At 55.7% G+C, this 24,111-nt stretch overlaps 2 protein-coding genes across 4 annotated transcripts; one reads left to right on the forward strand and one right to left on the reverse strand.

Moving 5' to 3' along the window:
- The first annotated feature begins 323 nt into the window (after positions 1 to 323).
- LOC149307066 (sodium channel regulatory subunit beta-4-like) lies at positions 324 to 11,517 on the forward strand. Of its 3 annotated transcripts, none has more exons than XM_089537929.1 (5): positions 324 to 456; positions 4,554 to 4,714; positions 5,678 to 5,927; positions 6,347 to 6,476; positions 6,846 to 6,968. In XM_089537929.1, exons 1-5 carry the CDS (start codon positions 408 to 410, stop codon positions 6,895 to 6,897), a joined length of 642 nt encoding a protein of 213 aa, XP_089394055.1. In that variant the 5' UTR covers positions 324 to 407; the 3' UTR covers positions 6,898 to 6,968. The 3 variants fall into 3 exon arrangements, with proteins under 3 accessions (XP_089394055.1, XP_089394056.1, XP_089394054.1); XM_089537930.1 differs by having other exon boundaries at positions 6,849 to 6,968; XM_089537928.1 differs by lacking the exon at positions 6,846 to 6,968 and adding an exon at positions 6,984 to 11,517 and having other exon boundaries at positions 329 to 456.
- LOC149307067 (transmembrane protease serine 4-like) lies at positions 9,720 to 21,942 on the reverse strand. Its single transcript, XM_089538257.1, is given in 15 exon segments — positions 9,720 to 9,848; positions 13,638 to 13,778; positions 13,780 to 13,791; positions 13,990 to 14,132; positions 15,734 to 15,741; positions 17,449 to 17,536; positions 17,745 to 17,833; positions 17,835 to 17,876; positions 17,961 to 18,120; positions 18,470 to 18,510; positions 18,872 to 18,905; positions 18,908 to 18,972; positions 21,138 to 21,267; positions 21,407 to 21,556; positions 21,873 to 21,942. Coding segments are annotated over 15 exon segments (1,302 nt in total).
- Positions 21,943 to 24,111: the final 2,169 nt, after the last annotated feature.

Consider the following 24,111-nt stretch of genomic DNA (forward strand, 5'->3'; position numbering starts at 1 on the left):
CCCAGGCCCTTCCAGGGAGGGGGCACCGAGGCTTCCCAAGGGCTGCAAGGAGGAGGCCCCGTCTGGGAAATGGCGACCCCTTGGGCTACGAGGACTTGCTGGCGGGCGGCCATTTGGAGGGGGCCGGACCCTCACCCAAAGGCAGGCGGGGAGGGGAGGGAGGGGGCCGTAGGACCCCGGGGGCATCCTCGGCCGTGGGCTCCAGGGAGCGAGACTCAGGCGCGGGGCAACTCCCGGGGCCCCGAAGAGCCATGGCGAAGGCGAGCGCGGCGGGTCTGGGGGCAACCGGAGAGAAGGCGAAGGGGAGGGGAGGGGCCTCAAACTTTGGGCCCCGCCCCCTGCGCTGCTTGGGCTGGCCCTGGGGCTGGCGAGGGACCGGCCGGCAGAGCGGCGGCCACTGCGGAGCCATGGCCGGGGGCAGCGGAGGCGGCAGGGGGCTCTGGATGGCGTGGATGGGTGAGTCGGGAGAGGAGAGGAGGGAACCGGCGCCAGAAGGGGGGTGGCAACGGGGAGGGAGCGCGACCGGCCCAAGGGTGGACTCTGCGTATGTAAGGGAGAGACCCCCCCATTCCCCATGGCCCCTGAGCCCTCGAGCGACGGAGGGCACCACAGACTTTCCCGGGCGCAGAGGACTTGGCCAGGAGTCTCCGGGTTGCAGCTACTTTGGGGGGAGGGGAAGTGGATGCACGGGAGGCCCCAACACACACCCGCCCCCTCCACCCCCCACCGCAACCTCAGAGGCCCCCAGCGAAGCTCCAGGCCGTCCGACCCTCACTCGCTGCCCCCTTTGCCCCCTCCTGTTGGCTAGGGACCCCCGCCCCCCCTTCGACTGGGGCTGTTGCTTCGCTGGACATCTTCAGCCGGCCCTGAGTTCTTATCCTCTTCCCTTGTAGTTCACTGTCTCGTTTGGTTGTAATCTCGGGGTAGTTAATCGCCTTGAGGATCACCTTCTGTGGAAAGTTTCGACATAGCCTTTTATAACAAGGAGAAGAAACAGAAACAGAACAGCCCTTGGGCCCAAGAGACCCGGGTTCAAATCCCACCTGGAGTGGCTTGTGTTCTCCATCTCTGCCTTCCTAATGGGGCCCCTTGGGGCCAAAGCTGCTCCCGGAAGAACCAGTTGCTCAGCGAAGAAGAGAGGCCTCGGGCATTCGTTCAATACAAGGCCAGCCGCCCCTTGGGTCATCCACGGGGCTCGGGACCTCCAGCATCCCTGGGGCGCCCCTCTGGCCCGGGTTTTTGTCTGAGGTTTAAAGGAGCTGCCCGAGGTCCTGAACCTGTTCTGTGGCCGGTTTTCGGCAGAGAGAAGCTCCATGGGAAACCCAGAGGCCCCCAACGCCCCCGGGGCAGAACTGGGTCCAAAGGACCCCACTAAGCATCAGGGCAGGTGGGGCTGGTGGAGGGGGCACAGTGGCTGGCATCCCGCCTGGCTGAGCTTGGCCCAATGGCGCTGCAAGAGGAAGGAGGCCCCATGGGTCCACTTCGCAGCCCCCGGACCCCTTTGGTCGGTGTGTGTGTGTGAGTGGGGTGGGAGGGATGGGGCAGCCCCTGGCTGAGTCTCCAGGGCCAGGTGCTGACCAGGGGCATTGCCCCCAAGGAGGACTCTGCGGATGATGCGGTCCTTCTGCATCTGGCTAGGGGAGCCACCATCCCCAACCACGGAATGGCTGGGGTAGCCCTGCAGCAGCTAAATGGGGGGGGAGGGAGTCCAAGGGGTGGCATGCAGCAGGAGGAAGGGAACACCAACCTTCGCAATGAGCAAAAAGAGGCACCTGAAGGCATGAGGGGCAGGTGCAGAGGCCTCCTCTGGAGTGGCTGGACTGCTGGACCAGGGGTCCTCTGGGAGGGAATTTGGGGGCGGTGGGAGGGGGCAGAGGGGAAAGAAGGGTTCCTGGTTGGGCAAGGACAGGCCACCCATAATGGGATGGGGGCAGAGGAATGGCAGTGTGAAGATGTCCGCAATGCCCTGGGGGAGCTTGGAGGAGAGGGGACATCCTGACCTTTCTTCTTCCTCTTCCTCCTCCTTGGCATCCATCTTACTTCCCTGCGAGGCAGATGGAGGATCTGGGCCTGAGGGTCCTTCACCCTCCTTCCCTCCCTCCTGGCTGCCCTTGAGGGCCTTTTCCTGTGGGCTGCCTCCTGAGCCCTCTTGCTTGAGGGGATGACTGTCCAGAGATGGGACAGAGCAAAGAGTGTCTCATAGTGCAAGAGTCAAATGTGTTCCCTGGCACCCAGAGACCCATTGTTTCTGTTCTCCACACATCTTCCATTGGCCCCATGACTGAACCCACGGCCAGTGTCCTGCTGGGAGCATCAGGCTGCCCCCTGCTATTTAGCAAGAAATAACTGTCCTTTGGGGGGGGGGGGACATTGCTGGCATCTGAAAGTGTGTGTTCAGAAACTTTAGCCAGTGGAAGGAGGGGGTGGGGATGGCTGAGTCAGCTTGGCATCCAAGAGTCAGCATTTCCCCCCATCACTCAACTCCAGCAGAATCGGGCAAGACTTTTACTATCACGCAGGGACGTAGCCAGGATTTTAGGAAGGGTGGGGTCCAGACTAAGTGCCACCATTATAATGGGGCTAGGGTGCGGCGCCACAGCAGCACACACCATTCATTTTTCTAACGGAAGGAGGGGGTCCAGACCCCAAGAACCCCCCCTTGGCTACGTCCCTGTATCAGGGATCATGCTTCCACAGCATAAACCAGTCAGGGATGCCCTTGGGTGGGACAAGGATCTCCCCCCAACATAGACATGCACTACCCCTATTCACATTCCAGGACTCCATTCGATCCCCTTCAGCCATGCGGCTGTGCATTTATGTGCACACACTCACAGACTCCTTCCTTCCTTCCCTCTTGGTCATGCTGACAAGACAGACCCACACTGCCAAAGAGGTCTTCAAAGGTGGGCAAAGCAGTGCTGGCAGAAGGAGCCAGGGATGTAGGGTGGTGTCATGGGACCACACAGTTCTGCCAGATGCACATCTCTCACTTAGAGAGATTATGCCTTTAACAGTTTTTTCTGTTTAGGCAAAGGCTGTGGCTATCTTTTGAAATGCCCAAATTAATCTGTCCTCAAAATTTCCTGTAACCTAATTAACACATATTTGACTTCAGCCAAAAAGGAGTTAGAAAGGCTATGTCTAAAAGTCACAGCAGCAGAGGAAGGGAAATGGCAAAAAATGCCACCTCAGGTAGTCCCTTTTGGATGCAGAGTTCTTTATGAGAATCAGTGGGACAGAGATGGCTGTAAAGAGAGGAGGAGGAAGGTGGCTTAAATATGCCAGGCCTCTCTCATGAAGGGATGCTCTGCCTTTCTGGCTCCAGCCTCAGGGAATGGCAGTGGAGTCAGTGCCCACCCAAAGAAGGACCCTCCTTTGACCCTGATGCAGGTTGCGGTGTATGTTCCCATTCCTTCTACCAGAGTCTCTGCACTGTCGTGGTATCTTGTTCCAGAAGACTCTGGACACTCCAGCCATGAGCTGGGATCAAACTGCCTTCTTTGGTCTGTTTGACCCCAAATCATGGCTAAAGGCAATGGGTTCCTGGCCTGCTGTTAGTCAGCCCATCAGTCTTAGGAAGAATATGGGAAAGTTGCTTTTGGGGACTACGATATCTAGAATCACCCCAGCCAGCATGGACACTTCTTGCCAAGCTGCCCTTGGCTGAAGAAGTGACCAGTGTTTTGATGGGCATGAATAAGGTTCCAGTTAACAGGCATCTGACAGACCCTTGTTTGGTCCTGGTCATCTCTCTGGTCAATCATTTCCAGAATATTTCTCTTTCCATGGTGCCTGGGTGTGTGGATGAATGCACACATGCACCCATTTCTCTGAGCCAGAGCTCAGCCGTGTGTCTGTCCTGCTCAGGGCAATTGGCATGAACTCAGCTTGAGTGCGTTCTTGGGAGAGAAAAAGAGAAAGAAATCTGTGGTTGATTGTCATTTAGGCTCTCGGTGCACAAAGTGTTCTGTCCTTTCTATGTTTCTACAGTTTGGCCAGAAGGCATCTTCTGGAAAACATGGAGAGTGCTGTAGCTTCCTGAGAGTTTGGTGTTTTATGCAGTGCAGTGCTGTGTGTGTGTAAGAGAGAGAGAGAGAGAGAGACTCTTATATCCCTCACACCAGCTACAAACCTCTAAAGTTATTGCTGTGCCAAAAGGTTGCTGGCAGTGCGGCAGTTTCCGTCCCCTCCGCAAAGGTATCTGTGCAGGAAAGAAATGTGTTTGTCCCTGCAAACAAATTCCTGCAAAGCACCAGGAATCCTGTAGCTGTTCTTTTCATCCCCAGCAGGTGCCTCCAGAGTCAAAACCTTTCTGCCCTTAATTTCTCTCCTGCCTTTCTCCCCAAATGGGACCCAAGGCAGCTCAGGGCACAGACCAAAAGATAATTCAGTTCATCTTCATCCTCACCATCTTTTACCCGGTGAGGATGCCAATATTAGTGTTTTCCTGACCCCATTCCCTCCTGGGCAGGCAAAGGGTCTCCTCCAACACCCCACAACTGGGAGCCCCTATACTGAGGGGCGCTTTTGGTTCTCTTTCTCACCTGTAGGCCTCCAACTCTGCTCCCTGACGTTGGGCCTGGAGGTTTCAGTGGGCAAGGCGCCTGTGATCTACACCCGCAACGGCACAGATGTGCTCCTGCCCTGCACCTTCACTTCCTGCATCGGCATCAACAAAGCCAACTTCTCCTGGTTCCGCAACCACACTGAAGTTCGTGTTCTTCAACACTTTGCTTTGGTGCTGGGGTGGGTGGCACAGTCAAAGGGCACCATCTGCTGCCACCGCAGCTCTGCTTTGTGGTGGTTGTTCTGTTTGAGAGTTGCAATGCTTTGCTGTTGGGTATTTTTTATTGCAAATGTTACCTGCCTTGAAGGTCTTCATTCTGGAAATGGGGGCACAGATTTTAATAAACTTAGTGGGGACTACAATCTCCCAGCCAAAAGCTTTGGCTGTGCCCTTTGCCAGCTCTAATCCACTCTTTGGGCAGTATGCCCCCAGATCATGCCCTCTGCTTTCTCTGGCTGTCTCCAGGGAGGGGACGAAGACCTGCCATCATCTCACAGCCACCCTCAGCCATCTCCCACCACCCATTTATATGTGGATCTTGCCCAATCCCCGGTTGGCCTGAGGCTCAATCGCTCCCATGTCTCTCCAGCGCTGACATGGGAAAGGAGCAGCCAATGCCTTTCCAGGAGAGGTCATAAGAGTAGGCAGTTGGAGCAGGGAGGTCCCCCCAGTCCCTCTGGGGCCCAGAGCTCTGGCCTTTACATTAGACTCTTGGACCTAGGAGGAGGGGAAGGGGGACAATGTCTAAGCAGTGTGCGAGGGAGATGGGGCACTGAGGTGGTATGGCAGAGGGAGGGGAGGTGAGGGACTTGTCTTGTTGTGGCCAAGAGGGGGCGGTTTCCCCAGCAAAGGGGGCTTCCTGCCTCTTTCTGGCCCCAGCTGTTCAGACACTCCTGCCCCTTCCCCAGTCCTTCTTGTTGGGTTTCATGGCCTTCAACTGATAAAGAGGCTCTTCTGAAACGCCATGATTTGGGCTGTTCCAGACAGGTATTCCTTCCATAGGGAGGGAGGGGAATGTGGCCCCCTGGGAGTCATGCCCTCCCTCCAGGAGAAGCGCCACCTGACCAGACTCCTGACACTAGCCATTTTGGTGTTGCCTCCCTGCAGTTGATCTTCAAAGGAGTGGTGAAAAACAAAGACTCCAGGCCTGAACCCTACCAGGAATTCAGGGACTGGTTCAAGTACATGATGCCCCCCGACATAGCCCTCAGCAAGGACAACCGGGAGTTCAATGTCTCCCTCCTCCTCCTCGATGCTGATTTCAGTGACTCCGGGAAATACACCTGCCTGGTCAAGAACCCCAAGGAGAAGGACGCCACGCACAATGACACCATCACCCTGAAAGTGGTTGTGGAGTGTGAGTATGCCTGGGCCACACAGACACATAGACACTCTGGCTGGATTCACATGCATGAACCTGCCTGTTTCTTTTGTTGGGAAAGGGGTCATTGCAAAGCTTGATATTCTCTCCCGCTTTCTTTTGGCCCTCTGGACTTAGCACTGAACTGCTCTCCCCATGGCCTTTTGGTGGCTGATGGAGGGGGGGGTTGACAACATGTCTGGCTATCTCCCTATAGCCAAGACGGACTGCATCATCCCCTGGGAAGAGTGGAGGACCTTGGTGGATCTCAGCACATGATTATGTAGTTACTGTGCATCTGACTATGGGGGTATGGGAGGAGAGAGGGCTACTGGGGTGGGTATGCAGGTGGGACTTCCCCAGCCCTCCTTCAGCAGGGCTCTTGGCCCCCTCATGAACTTTTCTGCCCCCTCCAGTGGAGAAAGTGGACAACACACTCACCCTGATCATCGTCTCTGTCGTGGGCGGCGTCATTGGGATCCTCATCCTCATCATGGTGATCAAGAAACTCACCCTCTTTGCCCTCAAGAAGATGCGGGACAAGAAGTGAGTGTGGCCTCTCCTCTATCTTCTTCTCTCTCCCCTCCCCACAAGTTGGCAGGAACCCATTGTCCTGTGGGGGGCATTCTGGGAGCTTGCATTGCAGGGCTCTGGGGACTGGAAACGAGTCAACCTTTTTGGTTTCCTTGGGAGGAGAGCCAGGGGGCCAGAGGTTGAGGGCAGGATCCTCTGGCTCCTGGCCTGGGCTACTGTTACCTGCATGCCCTGCTCATCCCTAGCACATATTATCTCATGTGGCTGAGCATCCTTGGCCAGCCAGTGTGCCCTACCAGTGCTTTACTCCTTTGTTTGTCCCTTCCTTCCTTCCTTCCTTCCTTCCTTCCTTCCTTCCTTCCTCTCGCTTGCCTTTTAAAGCAGGGAGCCCCTTGGCAGTCCCCTCCATCCCATGGCCACTTGCTCTGGCTGAGCAGCAGGACTGAGAGGTGTCATGGGATGGGGGTGGCAGCCGTATTGGGGGGCACCCTAGCCACTCTGTTCTCTGCCCCTGAGCAGGGAGTGCCTGGTGAGCTCCTCAGCCAATGACAACACGGAGAACGGACTGGCCAGATCCAAGGCAGAACAGAAGTCTGCCCCGAAGGCCTGAGGCCCACGGATATCCACCCCGACCCATAGGAATCAGGGGGAATGAGACTCTGGAGGCCAGGCCCATGGAAGGAGCAGCAGGAGGAGGAGGAGGAGGACGAGGTGGAGACTCATGGGCCATCTACAAAACTGACTGGCATTCCTTCAGAAAGGACTCTAACCCAGTGGGTTGCAACTGGCACTGCTTCTCTGATAAGACTGCAGGTGTGGGGCAGGCAGGTGTGGGGCTGCCCATTGCCTGTGGTTGGCAGAGTGGGAGGACTGTGTGCATGCATGCGCTTAGGCAGGGCTTGAGCCACCATGGTATGGGCAGATCAGCTGACACCAGAGAGGGGGAGACAGGCTAGAAATTCAACTGGCACTGTGCCTGGGGGTTGGTTGCCCAGGATGAGGACCTGTGAGGACCTGGAGGAGGGCAAACGTCCCCATCTTCAAAAAGGGGAAAAAAGAGGATCCAAACAATTATCGGCCAGTTAATCTGACATCTATACCAGGAAAGATTCTAGAGCAGATCATTAAAAAGAGAGTCTGTGAACATCTAGAAAGCAATTCCATAATCTCAAAAAGTCAACATGGATTTCAGAGAAAGAAATCATGCCAGACAAACCTTATCTCTTTCTTTGATAAAATTAGCAGCTTGTTAGATGAAGGGAATGCTGTGGATATAGTATGTCTTGATTTCAGTAAGGCCTTTGACAAAGTTCCCCATGATATTCTTGCAAACAAGCTTTTAAAATGTGGGCTTGACAAAGTAACTGTTACATGGATTTGTAATTGGTTGACCGGCCGAAGCCAAAGGATGGTCAGCAATGGCTCCTTTTCATTCTGGAGAAAAGTGACCAGTGGGGTCCCACAGGGGTCTGTCCTGGGCCCAGTACTATTCAACATCTTTATCAATGACTTGGAGGAAAAAATTGGGGGCATACTTATCAAATTTGCAGATGACACCAAATTAGGAGGAGTAGCTAATACCCCAGAGGACAGGATCAAGATCCAAAATGACCTGAACAGATTAGAAAACTGGGCCAAAGCTAACAAAATGAACTTCAACACGGAGAAATGTAAGGTACTGCACTTAGGGCGAAAAAATGAAATGCACAGATATAGGATGGGGGACACCTGGCTGAATGAAACTACATGTGAAAGGGATCTTGGAGTCCATGTAGACCACAAGTTGAATATGAGTCAACAGTGCGATGCAGCAGCTAACAAGGCCAATGCGATTTTAGGATGCATCAATAGAAGTATAGTGTCTAGATCAAGAGAAGTAATAGTGCCACTCTATTCTGCTTTGGTCAGGCCCCACCTGGAATACTGTGTCCAGTTCTGGGCACCACAATTAAAAAAGGACATTGAGAAACTGGTGTGTGTCCAAAGGAGGGCGACTAAAATGGTGAAAGGTCTGGAAACCATGCCCTATGAGGAGCGACTTAGGGAGTTGGGGATGTTTAGCCTGGAGAAGAGAAGGTTAAGAGGTAATATGATAGCCCTATTTAAATATTTGAAGGGATGTCATGTTGAGGAGGGAGCAAGCTTGTTTTCTGCTGCTCCAGAGACTAGAACATGGAATAATGGATGCAAGCTACAGGAAAAGAGATTCCACCTCAACATTAGGAGGAACTTCCTGACAGTGGGGGCTGTTCGACAGTGGAACAAACTCCCTCGGAGTGTAGTGGAATCTCCTTCCTTAGAGATCTTCAAACAGAGGCTGGACGGCCATCTGTCGGGGATGCTTTGATTGTGATTTCCTGCATGGCAGGGGGTTGGACTGGATGGCCCTCATGGTCTCTTCCAACTCTACGATTCTGTGATTCTATGCAGATGGGATGCTGTGGCAAGAGGTGGGCAGAGAAGCTTGATGACAGGACAGCAGTACCCTTCTCCCTGTCTTGTGGGCTGAAGCTACTTTCTTGAAGGGCACTGGAGGTTTGGAGGTACTGCTCTTCCTCCCAGGGGTCCTGCCAGGACTGTTCTCAGCCAGGCTAGCCACCCCGATTTTTGATGGCCTCCCTTGGGCCAGGTCTGCCTCCTGGCCCCCTCTTGGCCCAGGAGAAGAGCTGGCCTCTGATGGAGAGCCAACCCAGGAAAACGCCTCCCCCATTCCTCCTCTATCTCTTTCTCATCTGATTTCCTGGCACCTTGGAACTGCCTTACCTTCAGATGCAGCAACTCCATGGCCCTCCTCTAGGCTTGCCATATCCCGCCTGGGGGCGGGACTTTCCCGGTTTGGGGCCGGTCTGCACGGTCCCGCCCCAGTTTGCCCCCGCCCCTGGGCTGAGGGGAGGATTCCCTCTCCGCTTGGACTCCGGCCCTGCCGCCGTCACGGCAAGGCCGGGGCCCAGGCCGCGAGGGAAAGCCTCCCTGAGGGGAGGATTCCCTCGCCGCTTGGGCTCCGCCCCCACTGCCGTCGCGGCGAGGCCGGGGCTCAGGCCGGGAGGGAAAGCCTCCCCTCAGCGAGGCTCCTATTCAAATGTAGGACACACATAAAATGTGTCCTACATTTGAAAGTTTTGTCCTACATTTTTCCCGGTTTGGAGGTCCTGACAAATGGCAACCCTACCCTCCTCCCCTCCCACTCTGGGATCCTCTGCAGGGACTGGCAATGGTGAAGGGGAGGCAGGCCCTGGGGGCATCCAAGAAAGGGGCTCAGCTATCATCCTGGTGGCTACTGCCTGCCATGGGGGCCGGTCTGGGATGCAACCTCAAGATACTGTTCCTCTCCCTGCCCCATGGACCAACAGCCCGGGTGGGGATTCTGCAGGAGCTCCTCAGCCCCTGGAAGTGAGAAAGAGGGAGGGGGTTCAGCCCCCCAATACCGAGGCGGGGGGTGTCTTTTTTCTTCTCCTCTCTTTCATTCCATTTTCTGCACCTTTTTCCATGAAAACTGGCTGATTCGCTCCCGCTGCCGCCACCACCACCATTGCTTTTTGGGGCACAGGAGAAACAGCCAGGCACCCCGCCTTCTCCCAGGGCAGAGATCCCTCCCTGCTCTGGCTCTTGAGGTCTCTTTAAAAGACCCCCATACTTCCTCAGTTCCCCCAGCCGCACGCGGGGATAATAATTCTGACCTACCTCATGGGAGGGCATGAGGAGGCTCAATTCCTGACCACTGATGGGGGCAGAAGAACACTGTGGCTGGGGGGGGGGGGCAGGGGCAGGAAGCTGGGGGACACAGGGGTCCTAAGCAGCACTGCTCCAGCACCCTTTCCTCTCCTGCCCCCCAGACCGGCTCCTGCTCTCTGGCAACGTGACCAAGGATCAGGGACTGGCCAGCTACAGGTTGCTCCAAGCTTTGGTGAGGTGAGTCCCAGGCCAGGCCTGTGACCATCTGCTCCTGCGCATGCTCCTCGCCCTCTCCCCACATTGCTGCATGGAGGTGTGAACAGCAATAACAGCACAACCACCTGGCCAGAACATTGCAGAGCAGGCGGCCGGTGTGTGTATTTAATCAGCTTCCTCAGGTGAACAAATCCTCTTCAGTCCAAAGAAAAAACTCCCCTCCCACACTTGCCCACCCTCCCAACTTGCTGGCTAGTCAACGGTAGGAGTGGGGGGCAGTGGGCAGCATTTGACAATAACTGAAGGAGGGCCCTGCTCTGGGTGGATTCCCCCTTTGCTTCAGAGAGTCCCAGTCCAGACCAGTGGTGCAGAGGTGTGTGTGTGTGTACTGTGTGTCTCTGTGTGAGCGAGTGTGTGTGCTGGGGGGGGGGAGATGCCAGAAGACCCCAAAGAGAAGATGGGCAGGGGTCTGCCAGTGTGCCAACTGCCTGACTCATACTCCTGACCACTTTGGGGTTTCTGTGCAGCTTGGAGTGGAGCCTTTTTCAGGGAAGGGGGCAGAGAGTGAGGGCACCAATGGTAGGAAAGGCATTTTCCAGTCATCAGGTAAGCAGGCCAGTCCTGCCCATGAGAGTGGTTGGCAAGCAGGCCTTCCTCCTGTGGCTTCCTCCAAGAGACTCCTTAACATGAGGGCTTGGTGTGGGGCAGATGTGCCTGCAGCCTCTGTTCCTCTGGCAGGCACATCAGTACCCTGCCAGCCCATGCCCTGTTTGGTGGTGGTGCTGGGGGGTATTGTGCCCTCCAACCCTTGATGTGCCCCTCCTAGAACTTGGGGACTGTAGTTGGTGGTGTCAGAGGATGGAGACATTGGCCTTTCCAGCTAGAGGCACAGCTGCTTTCCCCCTGCCTCTCCAGTCCTCTTCAGAAAGAGGCGACTGGTTGGCACCCCTGTTTGGGGTGTGTGCCGTGGGACTCCTCTTGCATGTGTGAACACATGGCAGATTGGAGGAAAGAGGCTGGGCTCAGCAGGGGCATTTCCTGGCCATTGGCCTTGCCTTGAAGACCTGTCTTTTGCACTCCTGAGTTGTAGTTGGCTTCTTTGCCTTGGATGAAATAAAAAGATTTATGTTTATTTCCAAGACTTTTCTGGATTTTTTTCTTTTTTGAGTAGGGGGGAAGTCTTGGTGGCACATGATGTGTATGCACCACCAGTCATGTGTGCCAGAAGGCCTCCTCCTTCCATGCCTACCAGGGCCTGGTTCTTTGTAGTCAGTGCTACCAGGTTGCTCAGCCAAAGAGCCTCTTTGTTGCAGATGAGAGGAAGAAGCTGTTACTTGCAAAGAGGGAGGCAATGATTTGCAGTGGAATGGAAGGGAACAACTGGCTGGGCCAAAGAGGTCAAGGAAGGGCAGCACTGGATCGGGTGGGCACTCTGAACCCCAGACAAAGCTCAGATCTGAGCGCAGGTACAGACACTCTCCACAGCCTGGCAGTGCAAATCTTGTGTCGGTTTGTTCCTGGCAGAGGGGCCAGGCAGCCAGCCAGCATACAAAAGGAGCGACAGCGGATAGCCCCCACTCAGTACCCCGGGACAGAGACCATCCCCTGCTGGTGCCCAGAGCCTTTGCTCTGGGCTGCTCAGTCAGAAGTGAAGATTCACTTCAGGGTTCAGCATTTTGCCAGGAAGAGGAATCCTCCCCCTGCCCCCTTGTTTTCCCCTCTTCTGCTCACTAGAAAGGTGCAGCATCTTAATAATAATAATAATAATAATAATAATAATAATAATAATAGGTTTTATTTATATACCGCCCAATCACTGGGAATCCGAGCGGTTTACAATAGAGGGGATAACAGACAGTTCCCTGCCCACAGGCTTACAATCTAAAAGACACGACACAAAAGGAGAAGGGAATGGTGAGGGGGGAGGGAATCAGGTCCAGCATTCTTCTCTCCCTCTGAGGCCTGGACCAAGGCAGATGGACCGGAGGGAGGGCTCTTCTTCTTCAGGCTAGCCCCTGATGGAACTGGGCCAGCCTACTCTCTCCCTCAGAGGCCGAAAGATGATAGTTGGGGAGGGAGGAGCCTCTTTCTTCAGGCTAGCCCCTGATGGTACTGGGCCAGCCTTCTCTCTCCCTCAGAGGCCGAACGATGACAGTTGGGGAGGGAGGAGCCTCTTTCTTCAAGCTAGCCCCTGATGGTACTGGGCCAGCCCTCTCTCTCCCTCAGAGGCCAAACGATGACAGTTGGGGAGGGAGGAGCCTCTTTCTTCAGGCTAGCCCCTGATGGTACTGGGCCAGCCTTCTCTCTCCCTCAGAGGCCGAACGATGACAGTTAGGGAGGGAGGAGCCTCTTTCTTCAGGCTAGCCCCTGATGGAACTGGGCCAGCCTTCTCTCTCCCTCAGAGGCCGAACGATGACAGTTAGGGAGGGAGGAGCCTCTTTCTTCAGGCTAGCCCCTGATGGTACTGGGCCAGCCTTCTCTCTCCCTCAGAGGCCAAACGACGACAGTTGGGGAGGGAGGAGCCTCTTTCTTCAGGCTAGCCCCTGATGGTACTGGGCCAGCCTTCTCTCTCCCTCAGAGGCCGAACGATGACAGTTGGGGAGGGAGGAGCATCTTTCTTCAGGCTAGCCCCTGATGGTACTGGGCCAGCCCTCTCTCTCCCTCAGAGGCCGAACGATGACAGTTGGGGAGGGAGGAGCCTCTTTCTTCAGGCTAGCCCCTGATGATACTGGGCCAGCCTTCTCTCTCCCTCAGAGGCCGAACGATGACAGTTGGGGAGGGAGGAGCCTCTTTCTTCAGGCTAGCCCCTGATGGAACTGGGCCAGCCTTCTCTCTCCCTCAGAGGCCAAACGATGACAGTTGGGGAGGGAGGAGCCTCTTTCTTCAGGCTAGCCCCTGATGGAACTGGGCCAGCCTTCTCTCTCCCTCAGAGGCCGAACGATGACAGTTGGGGAGGGAGGAGCCTCTTTCTTCAGGCTAGCCCCTGATGGTACTGGGCCAGCCTTCTCTCTTCCCCTGGTGAGGTGCTTCAAGGGCAGGCACTGGGTGGCAGTGCCAGGATCACCTTCAGAAGCCACCCGTTGAGCCAGTCCAGCAATCTCTGGCTGTACCCACCCACCCCTCCCTCTTCCACCTTCTCAGGGCAGAGCAAGAAGCCGCCCCTGTTGAGCCAGTCCAGCAATCCCTGGCTGTGCCCACCCACCCCTCCTGCTTCCACCTTCTCAAGCCAGAGCAGAGCCCCTTGCCAGGTGGGGAAGGTGGAGCAGAGTGGGATGCCACACTGACCCTGAGGATGGTGTAGATCCAGTTGAGGTAGGCCTGCATCTTGGTGTAGACATCTAGTGTGCGGAGACTGCCACAGCCGTGGCCCCAACTGACCACCCCTACCAGGCACCACTGGCCCTGCCACATGTGCATCAAGGGGCCCTCCGCTGTCTCCCTGGAGTGGGGTGGGTGGGAGGAAGAGAGGAGGCTGTTGCTTGTCAGTGTGCATGTGGGGGAGTGATGTCAAAGGGAGACCAAACAAGCACTGTTGGGGCTTGTCCAGCAAGCCCTGTTGGGGTTCCCCTCTCAGCCTAACCCCAGCTTTAAGGTCCTGGTTCTCAGAGGAGAGAGCTGTGAACTTGCACCCACTTACCTGGCAGGTGTTGGCCCTGCCCTCGGGGTGGCCTGCGCAGAGCATCCTTTCTGTCATTTGCCCCTGGTAGGCCTCAGCTGCATTGCAAGCGTCGCTCTCGATCAGTGCTACCTTCGCCTGCTACAGTGTCTTGGACAGTTTGCCTGGGAAATGGGGGTGGGATAGGCAAGGTGCCAGTGGGCCCAACTAGGAAGCTCCAAGGACATGACCTTCTGGCTGCTGGTCATCCAAGCCAGTCACAAGGCCAGAGATATTTGATCTGAGCCAACTCCCCTCCAAGTCCTGCTACTTCTCCCGCCCCCCCCCCCCACATGCCACACAGCAACTTCAGCCCTTCCCACACGTGTTCACACCCCTGCCAGGCCTCTCTGTGGAGCTGCCACTCTTCAGTCTCTTTGAGGAGCTGGTCTCTGCCCTGGGCAGCTATTCCATCCCTGTCATGTTGAAGTCAAGGGTCGACCTGTTGGGATATAGCAACTTTGCATGCTGAGACCTTTTAGTAATGCATGTCTATGGTAGTTTATTGCTTACTAATAACCCCTCCTCATTTCCTGTTTACCCAAAAAGAGCACACACCTCACCTTTTGTCCCTGAAGAAGAATTGCCACTACTGTCTTCCCTTGCTTTTTGTCTGGAGCTAGGGTTTCCATAAGTCTGGACCTCCAAACCGGGACAAATGTAGGACAAATGTAGGACAAAATTTTCAAATGGAGGACACATTTTTAAAAATGGAGGACGTGCGAAAAAAATAGATGTTTTTTTAAAAAATGTTACTATAAATGCATGTTTCTTAGGCATGATCAAAATGGAGGACATGTGGGCATTATTCCTAGACAGATGACAGAAATGTACTTTCCTTTTTGGCCAACCTCCCTCCCCCCATTCCAAACAGCACATTTGGGCATTGAACATGGCTTTACTTAACATGACCTCTTGTATATTCGATACTTATTCGATAACCAAACTCTTTGGGTTTCACACTGAACATGCTATGCATTCATACTGAATATGTCAAGGTGGTTTAAGAAGAAGTGGGTTTGCCCTCGGATTCAACTGTACTTCTCAGAAGTGTGTACTTGGTCAAGGGACTTTGGTTTTTCTTCACTGCGCATGAGTTTGTAAAAATGAGAGCAACTTACATTGGCCTTGCCTCAGAGGCTTGCTGATATCAGTATCACCATTAAAGAACCAAAAACACACAGAAAAGGCACTTTGGAAGGTGACACTCTCTCGGCTTCTGAAACAGTGCTTGCATGCCTCTGAAGCTGACTCATATCATCATCATCTTCATCACACTATCATTGTCAAAATAAGGGAGACTTGTTAGCATTAAAAGACCCCCCCCAAACAAAAAACCACCTTGAGGCCTCTGGCCACTCACTCACCACCTCCTCCTCCTCCTCCTCCTCCTTCTCCTCCCCCCTCCTCCTTTTCCTCCTCCTCCTTCTCCCCCTCCTTCATTCGCTGCGTGGCCTGGAAGGAACGGAGGAGGAGGAGGAGGTGGGTGGCGTGGCTGCGCACAAGGCGGGGAAGGGGGCGCGGGCACGCGCAGGAGGGGCACCGCCTCCTCCTTCGCTTCCTCCATGCGGCCGCGCGGCCTGGAACAGAGGAGAAGGAGGTGCGCCTCCTGCGTGCGGCCGCGCCCCTCTCCCCACCTCCCTGCCACCCTTCCCCGCCTCCCCGCACGGCCGTGCCACCCACCTCCTCCTCCTCCGTTCCAGGCCACGCAGCCGCGTGCAAGAACCACACTGTCTCCTCCTTTGTTTCCTCCACGCGGCCGCACGGCCTGGAACAGAGGAGGAGGAGGAGGAGGAGGTGGGTGGCGCGGCCACGCGGGGAGGCGGGGGAAGGTGGGTTGGCGCCGCGCGGGCCCCGGACCGGGACCAATACATGGCTGGAGGCCAAACCGGACCGGGACCGGGAGGAGGCCCCAAAAGGGGGCTTGTCCCGGCGGCCACCAGGACATGGCATCCCTACCTCCTCCCGACCACCATCTTGAGGGGAGAGAAGCAGGCAAGAAACAACAGGCCTCTGCCTGCCAAGAAGAAGAACCCTCCCCCCGACCACCATCTTGTGCCCTGAGGAGAGACCAGCTCTTCCTAAGGTTCTATAAGGACAAAGTGGTGCTCCGAACCGTTATCACCTTCCTACCTAAGGTAGTGTCGGTTTTTCACATGTGCCAGGACATTGTTTTGCCTACCCTGGTCCTGAACCTGACCACCGATATGGAACGCAGTCTGCACACATTGGACATTCAGAGGGCTTTGGCCTTCTGCTTGGACAGAACTGCGGGTTCGAGCCGTTCTGAGAGACTCTTTCAGTGCTATTTGGAACCAAAAAAGGGACTGCCCGTATCACCACAGAGGTTGTCAAAGTGGGTGGCTGGGACCATCCATCTCTGTTCTGAACTCTTGGGCAGACCGATACTGGCCAGGGTGCATTCCCATGCAACTAGGGCGGTAGTGGCATCCTCTGCGTTTTTGTCGGGGATTTCCTTGGAGGATGTCTGTAAAGCTGCTGTTTGGTCCCAGCCCCTGACTTTCATAAAGCACTATAGGCTGGACACCAGGGCCAAACGGGACCCAGCCTTTGGGAGGGCAGTGTTGGTTTCAGGTTTACATTGATTGCACTACTCTTGAGTGTTGAATTGTTTACATGTTTCTGGTCTACATTAGTCTTACATGACTTAATATTCCTGGGTTTGAGGTTCAAGTTCAGGTTTCTGATATTGGCTTCTGTATGACCATGTTACCTTGTTTATGTTATTGAGTGCTATGGTTACCTTCCCTATTGGCCATGATTACCTCATGTTTTCACTATGCAGGTATTCTGTCTCAGGTAACAAAGACTGACACAATTGTTTATTGGTTTAAGGTTTATTGTATAAAATAAAAGCATTTGTTTGAAACTAGCTTTGGTCTCAGGACACTCCCTCCGCTGCTTACCTAAGCTTGTCAGTCTAAACCCATTTGTATGATTTGCAGAGACCATGAAGAAGAAGGACAGGTTGCTTACCTGTAACGGTATTTCTTTGAGTGGTCATCTGCAAATACATACAAATCCTGCCCATCTTCCCCTCAGTGTCCTGCTCTTATTGGCTCTTTCTTTACATCGCCTACGCGGCGCAAAAATTTGGAACTGGGGAAAAGAGCGGGAACCGAGGCTTTATAGGCGTGGGCGGAGCTACCGCCAAAAAGTTTCTAAAATGTTGCAAAGTGTTCTTTGCCCAGTGATTCCAGAAGTTTCTAAACGGTACTGCACAGGCGCAGTAAAACCCATTTGTATGTATTCGCAGATGACCACTCGAAGAAATACCGTTACAGGTAAGCAACCTGTCCTTCTCAACAGGACCTCCCAGGGCTCCTGGGACAGAGGGGAGGACTGAGCCAGATCCTAAGCAGCCCCACCTGGCCTGGCCCTTCCACATGGGAAGAGATGGGGAAAGACTCATCGTAGTGCCTGGTGAAGCCCCAGCCTGTGACCCACAAGGGGGCACCTGGAGTGATTTCCTCATTAAAGGAGGGCAGATAGATGGGCATCACTGGCTCTGCAGCAGAGAAGAGGGAGGGTGCAGTGGGGAAGGAGGAAATTTGGCAGCCCACAAACCATGGGGATGGTCTGGCAGGGGCTCATGTTCCAGTCCTAGCCCAGTGAGCCCACCAGTGCATCCCACATGTCTCTGGCAGATGGTGGGGACAAATTTGGACTGGCTATCCTTCCCACACTCACATGCCTCCTCAGAGAGCATCTCTCACCCAGGCTGCCCAGGGGCCTCTGAAGTTTGACCAGGGCAATGTCCTCATCTTTGGGGAACATGTGCTGAACATCCACGACAAAGACCCTCTGAGCCCCCCTTCACCTGCCACTGCTCAGTTACCCTGCAGTTCCTGTGGTAAGGGGAAGGGTCTCAGCTGCCTGCCCAGGTCCCTCTTCCATGTCAAGAGGCAGCTCTGGATTGAGGAAGCACTCACCAGAAGCAGTATGCAGCTGTCAAGACCCATTGGGGCCCGATGAGGCTCCTGCCACAGGTGTGGTGGCCCTTATGCTGCAGGCTGGTCTGCCACGGCCACGTTTGTATGGAAGCGAGACTCCCACCCACCACCCACACTACCCTCGGGCTGATGCCGCAGCGTGCAGGCAAAAGCAAAGAAGCTGGGGAAGGTAGGAGGGCAGTCCAGCTGTGGACTGGGCTTCCAGGCAGAAGAGACACACACATGTGCCTTCCTCTAAGAGGGCAGAGACCCCCTTTAGTCTGCCCCCCCCCCCAGTGCCCACAGAGGTGGGATGAGAGAAGACAGTGGGTCAGCAGAGAACTCCCAATCCTTGCATCAATGCACACACACGCATGGGTCTGCCTGTAGTGAACCCTGCAACCACCACCAGACAGAGACACACTGGCAGTGGCCACAAAGGTCAAGGCAGTTGCCTGTGTAAGGAGTACCCTACCAGGTGGAAGGGTTAGGGGAAAGGCTGTACTCACTGGAGCAGGTGAGGGCAACTGCGTGGCCAGAGGGACACTGCCTGCAAGAGAAAGGCCTCTTGGGGAAAGAAAGCCCTGCTGCCCATCTCTGCCCCGATGCGCTGGTGGGCGGGCAGGGAGGAAGGTTTGGGCTGGGACCTTTCATTCTGGCAGCTTCTCTCATGCAAAGAGACCTCTACAAGGTTTTTGTGTGTATGTACAGAGTGGGGATCTGGCCTCCTCTCACTTTCCCTGGGGAGAGGTAATAAGGCCCTCTGTGCCCAACCTCAAAGGAGCCCTGGCCCTGGCTGAGTGTCACACATCTCTTGGTGTGCATCTCTCTCTATGTATGTGTGCGTGCATGTGTGGTGTGGGAGCCCCCCATCCCCTGCCCCCTCAACCCTTCTGCAGCCATATCCCCACCTTTCAGAGTCTCTCCAGTGCAACTCTCTGCCCACAGGGCCACTTCTCGGAAGGGCAGCCCGTGGGTATTGTCCAGGGCCACTGCACTGAAGGAAGGGACGCTGAAAGGCAAGGACAGAAGGAACAATTCAGTGGCAACAAGGGTGTCTGGAGGGACTCAAAGACCCCCCTAGTTTTTCCCATACACCCCCACCTCTCTTCTGGGGCTCATCCAGCAGGCCTCCCAGGGAGGGAGGAAAGGAGGAAGGGGCCACATGGTGGGCTCTGGCTGCCCCTGCTGCAGGATGCAGCCCAGAAGGCGAGGAAGGGGCTTCCGCATATCTGCCTGCCCTTGAGACACAAGATGCAGTACCTGTCCTCTCTCAGAAACCTCTCCAGGCAGTTGTAGGGATTTCTGATGAGGGGGGCAACTCAGCATCCCAAGTATGGCCAGGCCCATCATGGACTGCAGACAATCTTGAGCAGGTGCATGGTCCAGAGAGTACATATCTCTAGAAATGTAGGAGAACTGGGGGGGGGGGGGGGTGTCCCTTTGCTGCATGATTGGGAATGGGGGGGGGGTGAGGTTGCACCTACAGGGAAGTGTCTCTGCCTGCCTGCTTGACCCCTCCCTCCCTCCCTCTTTCTCCTTCCAAGCGGGCTTGGTCCCACTTTCTGTCTTTCAAGCCCTTTGCCTGGCTGAGAGATTGACCAGCCTTGTGGCTTGCAGGCCAAGAGGCGGCTGCTGCTGTTGCTGCGGCTGCTGCAGGGGAGAACTGATGCAGGGCTGCAGCAGGAATTGCTGTCAGACTGCCAGCTGCAGATCCTGGGCTGCACTGCGGAGGAGAGAGAGAGAGAGGAAGGAAGGAAGGAAGGAAGGAAGGAAGGAAGGAAGGAAGGAAGGAAGGGGGGCAGGAGGGAAGGCAGCTGCTGTGTTCCAAGAAGGCGAGGGGAGCCCTGACCTCCTGGTGTTCCAGGACATAAGGGTCTATGGTTTGGCCTGGGCACTGCCCCTTGGCCAGCTGGCATAAGCACTTCAGATGCAGCTCTGGAGGCCATGAGGCTGCTCTTCATGGCCTTGAGGAGGAGGTGACTCTGTCAGGAGGAAAGCACCCCTCCCCCTTTTGCAAGGCTGTATTCTGCTGGCCTTGCAGCTCTCAATGGCTCCTGTTAGGAAGGATCGGATTAGGGGAATTTAATTTAATTAGCTCAAATTTAGCTGAGAGGTGGCCCTAACAACGCCACGTGCCAGGATCGGGTCCCTATGTGTATACCAGAGGTCTCCAGTACACCCCACGAGAAAGAGACTCTGATACCAATTAGGTGCAATTAATCTAATAACATTTATTAAAGCACAAGTAAAACCACACAGCAAAAGGGAACACACACACACACACACACACACACACACTCAATGCTACAGCAGGGAAGGGGTAAGTTCGAGAGATAGGTTGAGAAGGAGAGGCACCAGTAGGATATACTACTTTAGAAGTCTTCTCCAGGAAGTCCTGATGAAGCTTGGATGGATAATGTATCACGGCCGCAGGACTGGGGAAAGAGAGTCGCGGAGGTTTGAGAGCCGGGTTCAAATGGGTGACAGTGAGAGCTCAGTGTAGTTCAGTGATTTCAGCGGAGCTTAATGCTCAAAGAACACAGGCTCAGAAAACCCAAGGAGGGTCTGAAAACTCAGGGTTTATATAGTGCCAAACATATCTGGAGGCTATGGGATTTGCTAGACAAAGGTGTTGATTGCTTGGGCATTGTTAAGCCGATAGCAAGCAATGGGTTGTACTAGGTCAGGACACAATTCGGAAGGGCAGCCAACTTGATTGCTGAGCCGTTAAGCTGATCACTGGCCCATTAAGTGAAAAGCCAAGTCTATTGTCTAATCTTGGGCAGCAGAGGTGAATCTGGTTTGGCGACTCCCAAGACTTCCTATGGAATTTCCCAATACTAGTTTTTTCTCTAGGACTCTGCCTTTGCAGGGCAAGCTGCCTACGTGTTCTCTCCGCTTTTAGGTTAATGGCGGGTCCTCTCTGGGATCAGTCAGGGGTCATAGCACAGACCGCATGTACCCAAAATTTTTATTTAAATCCAAACTTGGTAACACTCCACTGGGCTGGGAAGGCATCATTGACCCAGGCAAAGGTGTGTGAGTGTGTGTGTGTGTGTGTGTGAGAGAGAGAGGGGGGGGGCACACGCTTGGCATTGTCACCCAGGAAGTGGCCACAGCAATGCCCCACACCCTGTTCCCAGAGTCCTCCCCAGAAGACTAGGATGGTCATACCTGCTGAAGCCCATCTGGGCATAGGTGGTCATGGCCATGGCCAGGTCGAAGGCATCATGGCAGGCCCAGGCCCAAGCCCCGCTCTCCTTGTTCTGCACCTGCAGGCTGGATCCTTCCTGGGAGAGGTGGACTATAGGGAGAGGAGCAGAGGGGAGTCCTCACTGGTGGCTGGGCGAGCAGGCGGCCATTGGCTTCCTGGCTGGCCTGAAGCCACAGGGCTAGCCATGGTCACCCTACTCCCACCCAGGGGGCCCAAACAAATAACTCACCTCCCATGGGGTCTCCCTCTGGCACATGCTCCACGCAGCCCCTCTTGTCCTCCCCGCAGGCACAGTCAACTTGACCGTCACACTGGAGGTGGAGGGGGACAAAATGGAAGGTCCAGCTGCAGAAGAAGTAGGTCCCCGCGACCACCTTGACTGGGAGGGAAGGAGGGAGCATCCACAGGGACCTTTGAGGGGAGGAAGAGAGGAACCAAACACCAGTGGGGCAGGTGTGTGTCAGTGTCAGCCATGGGGTGTCCCTGGAAAGCCCAGCCCTGAGAGAGGCTGAGATGCCACCTGTGGCATCTGTGGCTAGGGTCTGTCCTCTTTCTGGGAGGGGGATCCAGACAGGAATGTTGATGTGCCCCTCTCTGGAGGGAAAAGGGGGCATTGCTGGGGTAGTTCAATGGGCACAGCAGGAACCCAGTGAGGGAGGAGGAGACCCCCATCCCATTCCATGAGGATCTCTTACTGAGGAAGGCAAGGGCAACAAGAGCAGCAATGCTCAGGATGGCTACGGTCACAGGGAGGCCAAGGCGCATGGCTGGCAGGGTCTTGTGTGCCCGCACAGCATCTGCAGTGAGGAGCGGTTGACTGTGAATGGGTTTGTGAACATGCTTGCAGACCCACAAGGTGACTTCCTTCCCTTGTATGAAAGAGAGGGGTGCTCAGCACTTCCTCTAGGTGATGCTCAACTTCATCTCCCAGAATCCACCAGCAGGACCAGCGCTTCAAGATTCTGGGAGTTGTGGTTTAAAACATCTGCAGGGCCAGAGGCAAGAGCTACTAATCTAGACTGACCTGGTTTGGACTAGTGCTAGGGGAGGAGGGCGGCAGCTCTGGGATGTAAGAGATGCAGAGGAATGCAGGTCTCTTGTTTGGGAAGCCAAAGGGCTTTTCATTTATTGGGCCCCACTCAGTTCTGGAGAGCTTCTGCTGCCTCCCTCCGGCTGCGGCTGGAGTTGCTTGGCAGAAGGAAAGAAGAAGAAGAGCCTCTTTAGACTCCGGAGGAGGAGGAGGAGGAGAGGAGGAGGAGAAACGGAGACAGGAGGAAGGATCAGCTCAGTCGGGAGCTGGTGCTGGAGAAGAGCGCCGAGGAGACCATGGACGGCCGAAAAAGAGCAGAGTTCTCCCTGGAAGCCAAGATGACCAAGCCAGGACTGTCTGACTTTGGCCCCATCAGAAGGAAGGACCCACCAGAAAAGACATAAGGCAGGGGAAGGCAGAAGGTAGTCGAAAGAGAAGGAGGTCAGGGGCATCCAGGAGGCTTAAGCGGCTTGGAGAGGCCTCCTCCTCATCCTCAGGGTCGCCATCGGAGGCGGAGGGTCTCCGAAGCCACCCAGGAAAGAGAGGGGCAGCCATCCTCGGAAGGGGCCCCACCTGGGTCCCACCCTCCCGGCCCCAGACCGGGCCCTACCAGGCGGGGGGCACACCAGGGCTCCTCCTCAGCCCCACACGCTTCGGACTTTCTCCTTCGGCCCCGCGGGGGGGGGCGGCGCGGGGGCTCCGGCCTCCTGGACCATCTGGGCCTCCGACCGACCGACCGGCTCCGGCTGCTGGCCCCGAGCAGCGCTCGGACTCCCTTCCCGCTCCTCTGGCGGGGCTCGGGCGCAGACCACCCTCCCTTCCTTCGCCGGTGGCACAGGGACGTAGCCAAGGGGGGGGATCTTGGGGTCCGGACCCCCCCTTCAATTAGAAAAATGAATGGTGTGTGCTGCTGCGCCGCTGCACCCAAGCCCCATTATAATGGTGGCACTTAGTCTGGACCCCTCCCCTTCCTAAAATCCTGGCTACGTCCCTGGGTGGCAGCGGCGGCTCGGGGGCTCCGTTCCCGGGAACCTACCGTCAGGCGGGAAAGAAGGAAGGAAGGACGGAGAGAGGGACAGAGGACCGCCTGGGACCGGACTCGCAGCTGTCGGGGCACCGCCCACCTCTCCCCGCCCACCGCCTCTCCTGGGACCCGACGGAGGCGACCGCCCCGGATTTAGGGGGAGGGGTCTGATCGAGCGCCCTCCTAAGGTCCTGCCTGCACACCGGGGGAGGGCAGCCCTTCCCGGGGAACTCCCCCTGCCTTCCCCCCGTCTTTCTCCGCTTCCGAGACCTCAGTCCCTTGGGAAGCCGCGGAGGAAGCTCCGGACCAGTCTTTCTGGCCAGCGGGACCTTTCCTGCGTTAGCCCCCCATGCCAGCCCTCCACTTCTGGAGTGGGCTCCGGTTTCACCCGAGGAATGGCAACTGGTCACGCAGCCAGAGAGGGCTGCTTGCCAACAGGCTGCTGCTGTGTGCCAGCTCAAGCAGTCAGTCAGCATCTGGGAAAGGGTTTAGGAGGCAAAATACAGTTGAATGTCCTGGTTTGCATGTAGAACCGCTTCTGGAGGGGAAGTGGGGCCTCCAAAGCTTTCTGGGCACTTTCACGTGGAACTGTCTCTAAAGCATTTCCTTCTTCTTTGGTAAAGGAAGCCTCCCCACATCGCTCACTAGTCACTTCCTTCCTCCCCACATTAAACTCCCCATGGAGGGCGAGGTGAGAAGGGGAACCGGCTGGGGCTTGCTCAGTGAAGCTGGAAGAGAACTGGGAGGCTGCTGTAAGATCTGTTAGGAAGGCATCAAGTGGGGCCGGGGAGGCTGGGGATCAAGAGGTGGAGGTCGTGGCGCTGCCTCACAGAAAGCTGGATCCTGCTGGGCAGCTGTGATTGGAGTAGGGCAACATGCC

Source organism: Sceloporus occidentalis, unplaced genomic scaffold (assembly GCF_023333645.1).
Source record: "Sceloporus occidentalis isolate IW3139 unplaced genomic scaffold, rSceOcc1.0.p SCAF_9, whole genome shotgun sequence".
Lineage (NCBI taxonomy): Eukaryota > Metazoa > Chordata > Lepidosauria > Squamata > Phrynosomatidae > Sceloporus > Sceloporus occidentalis.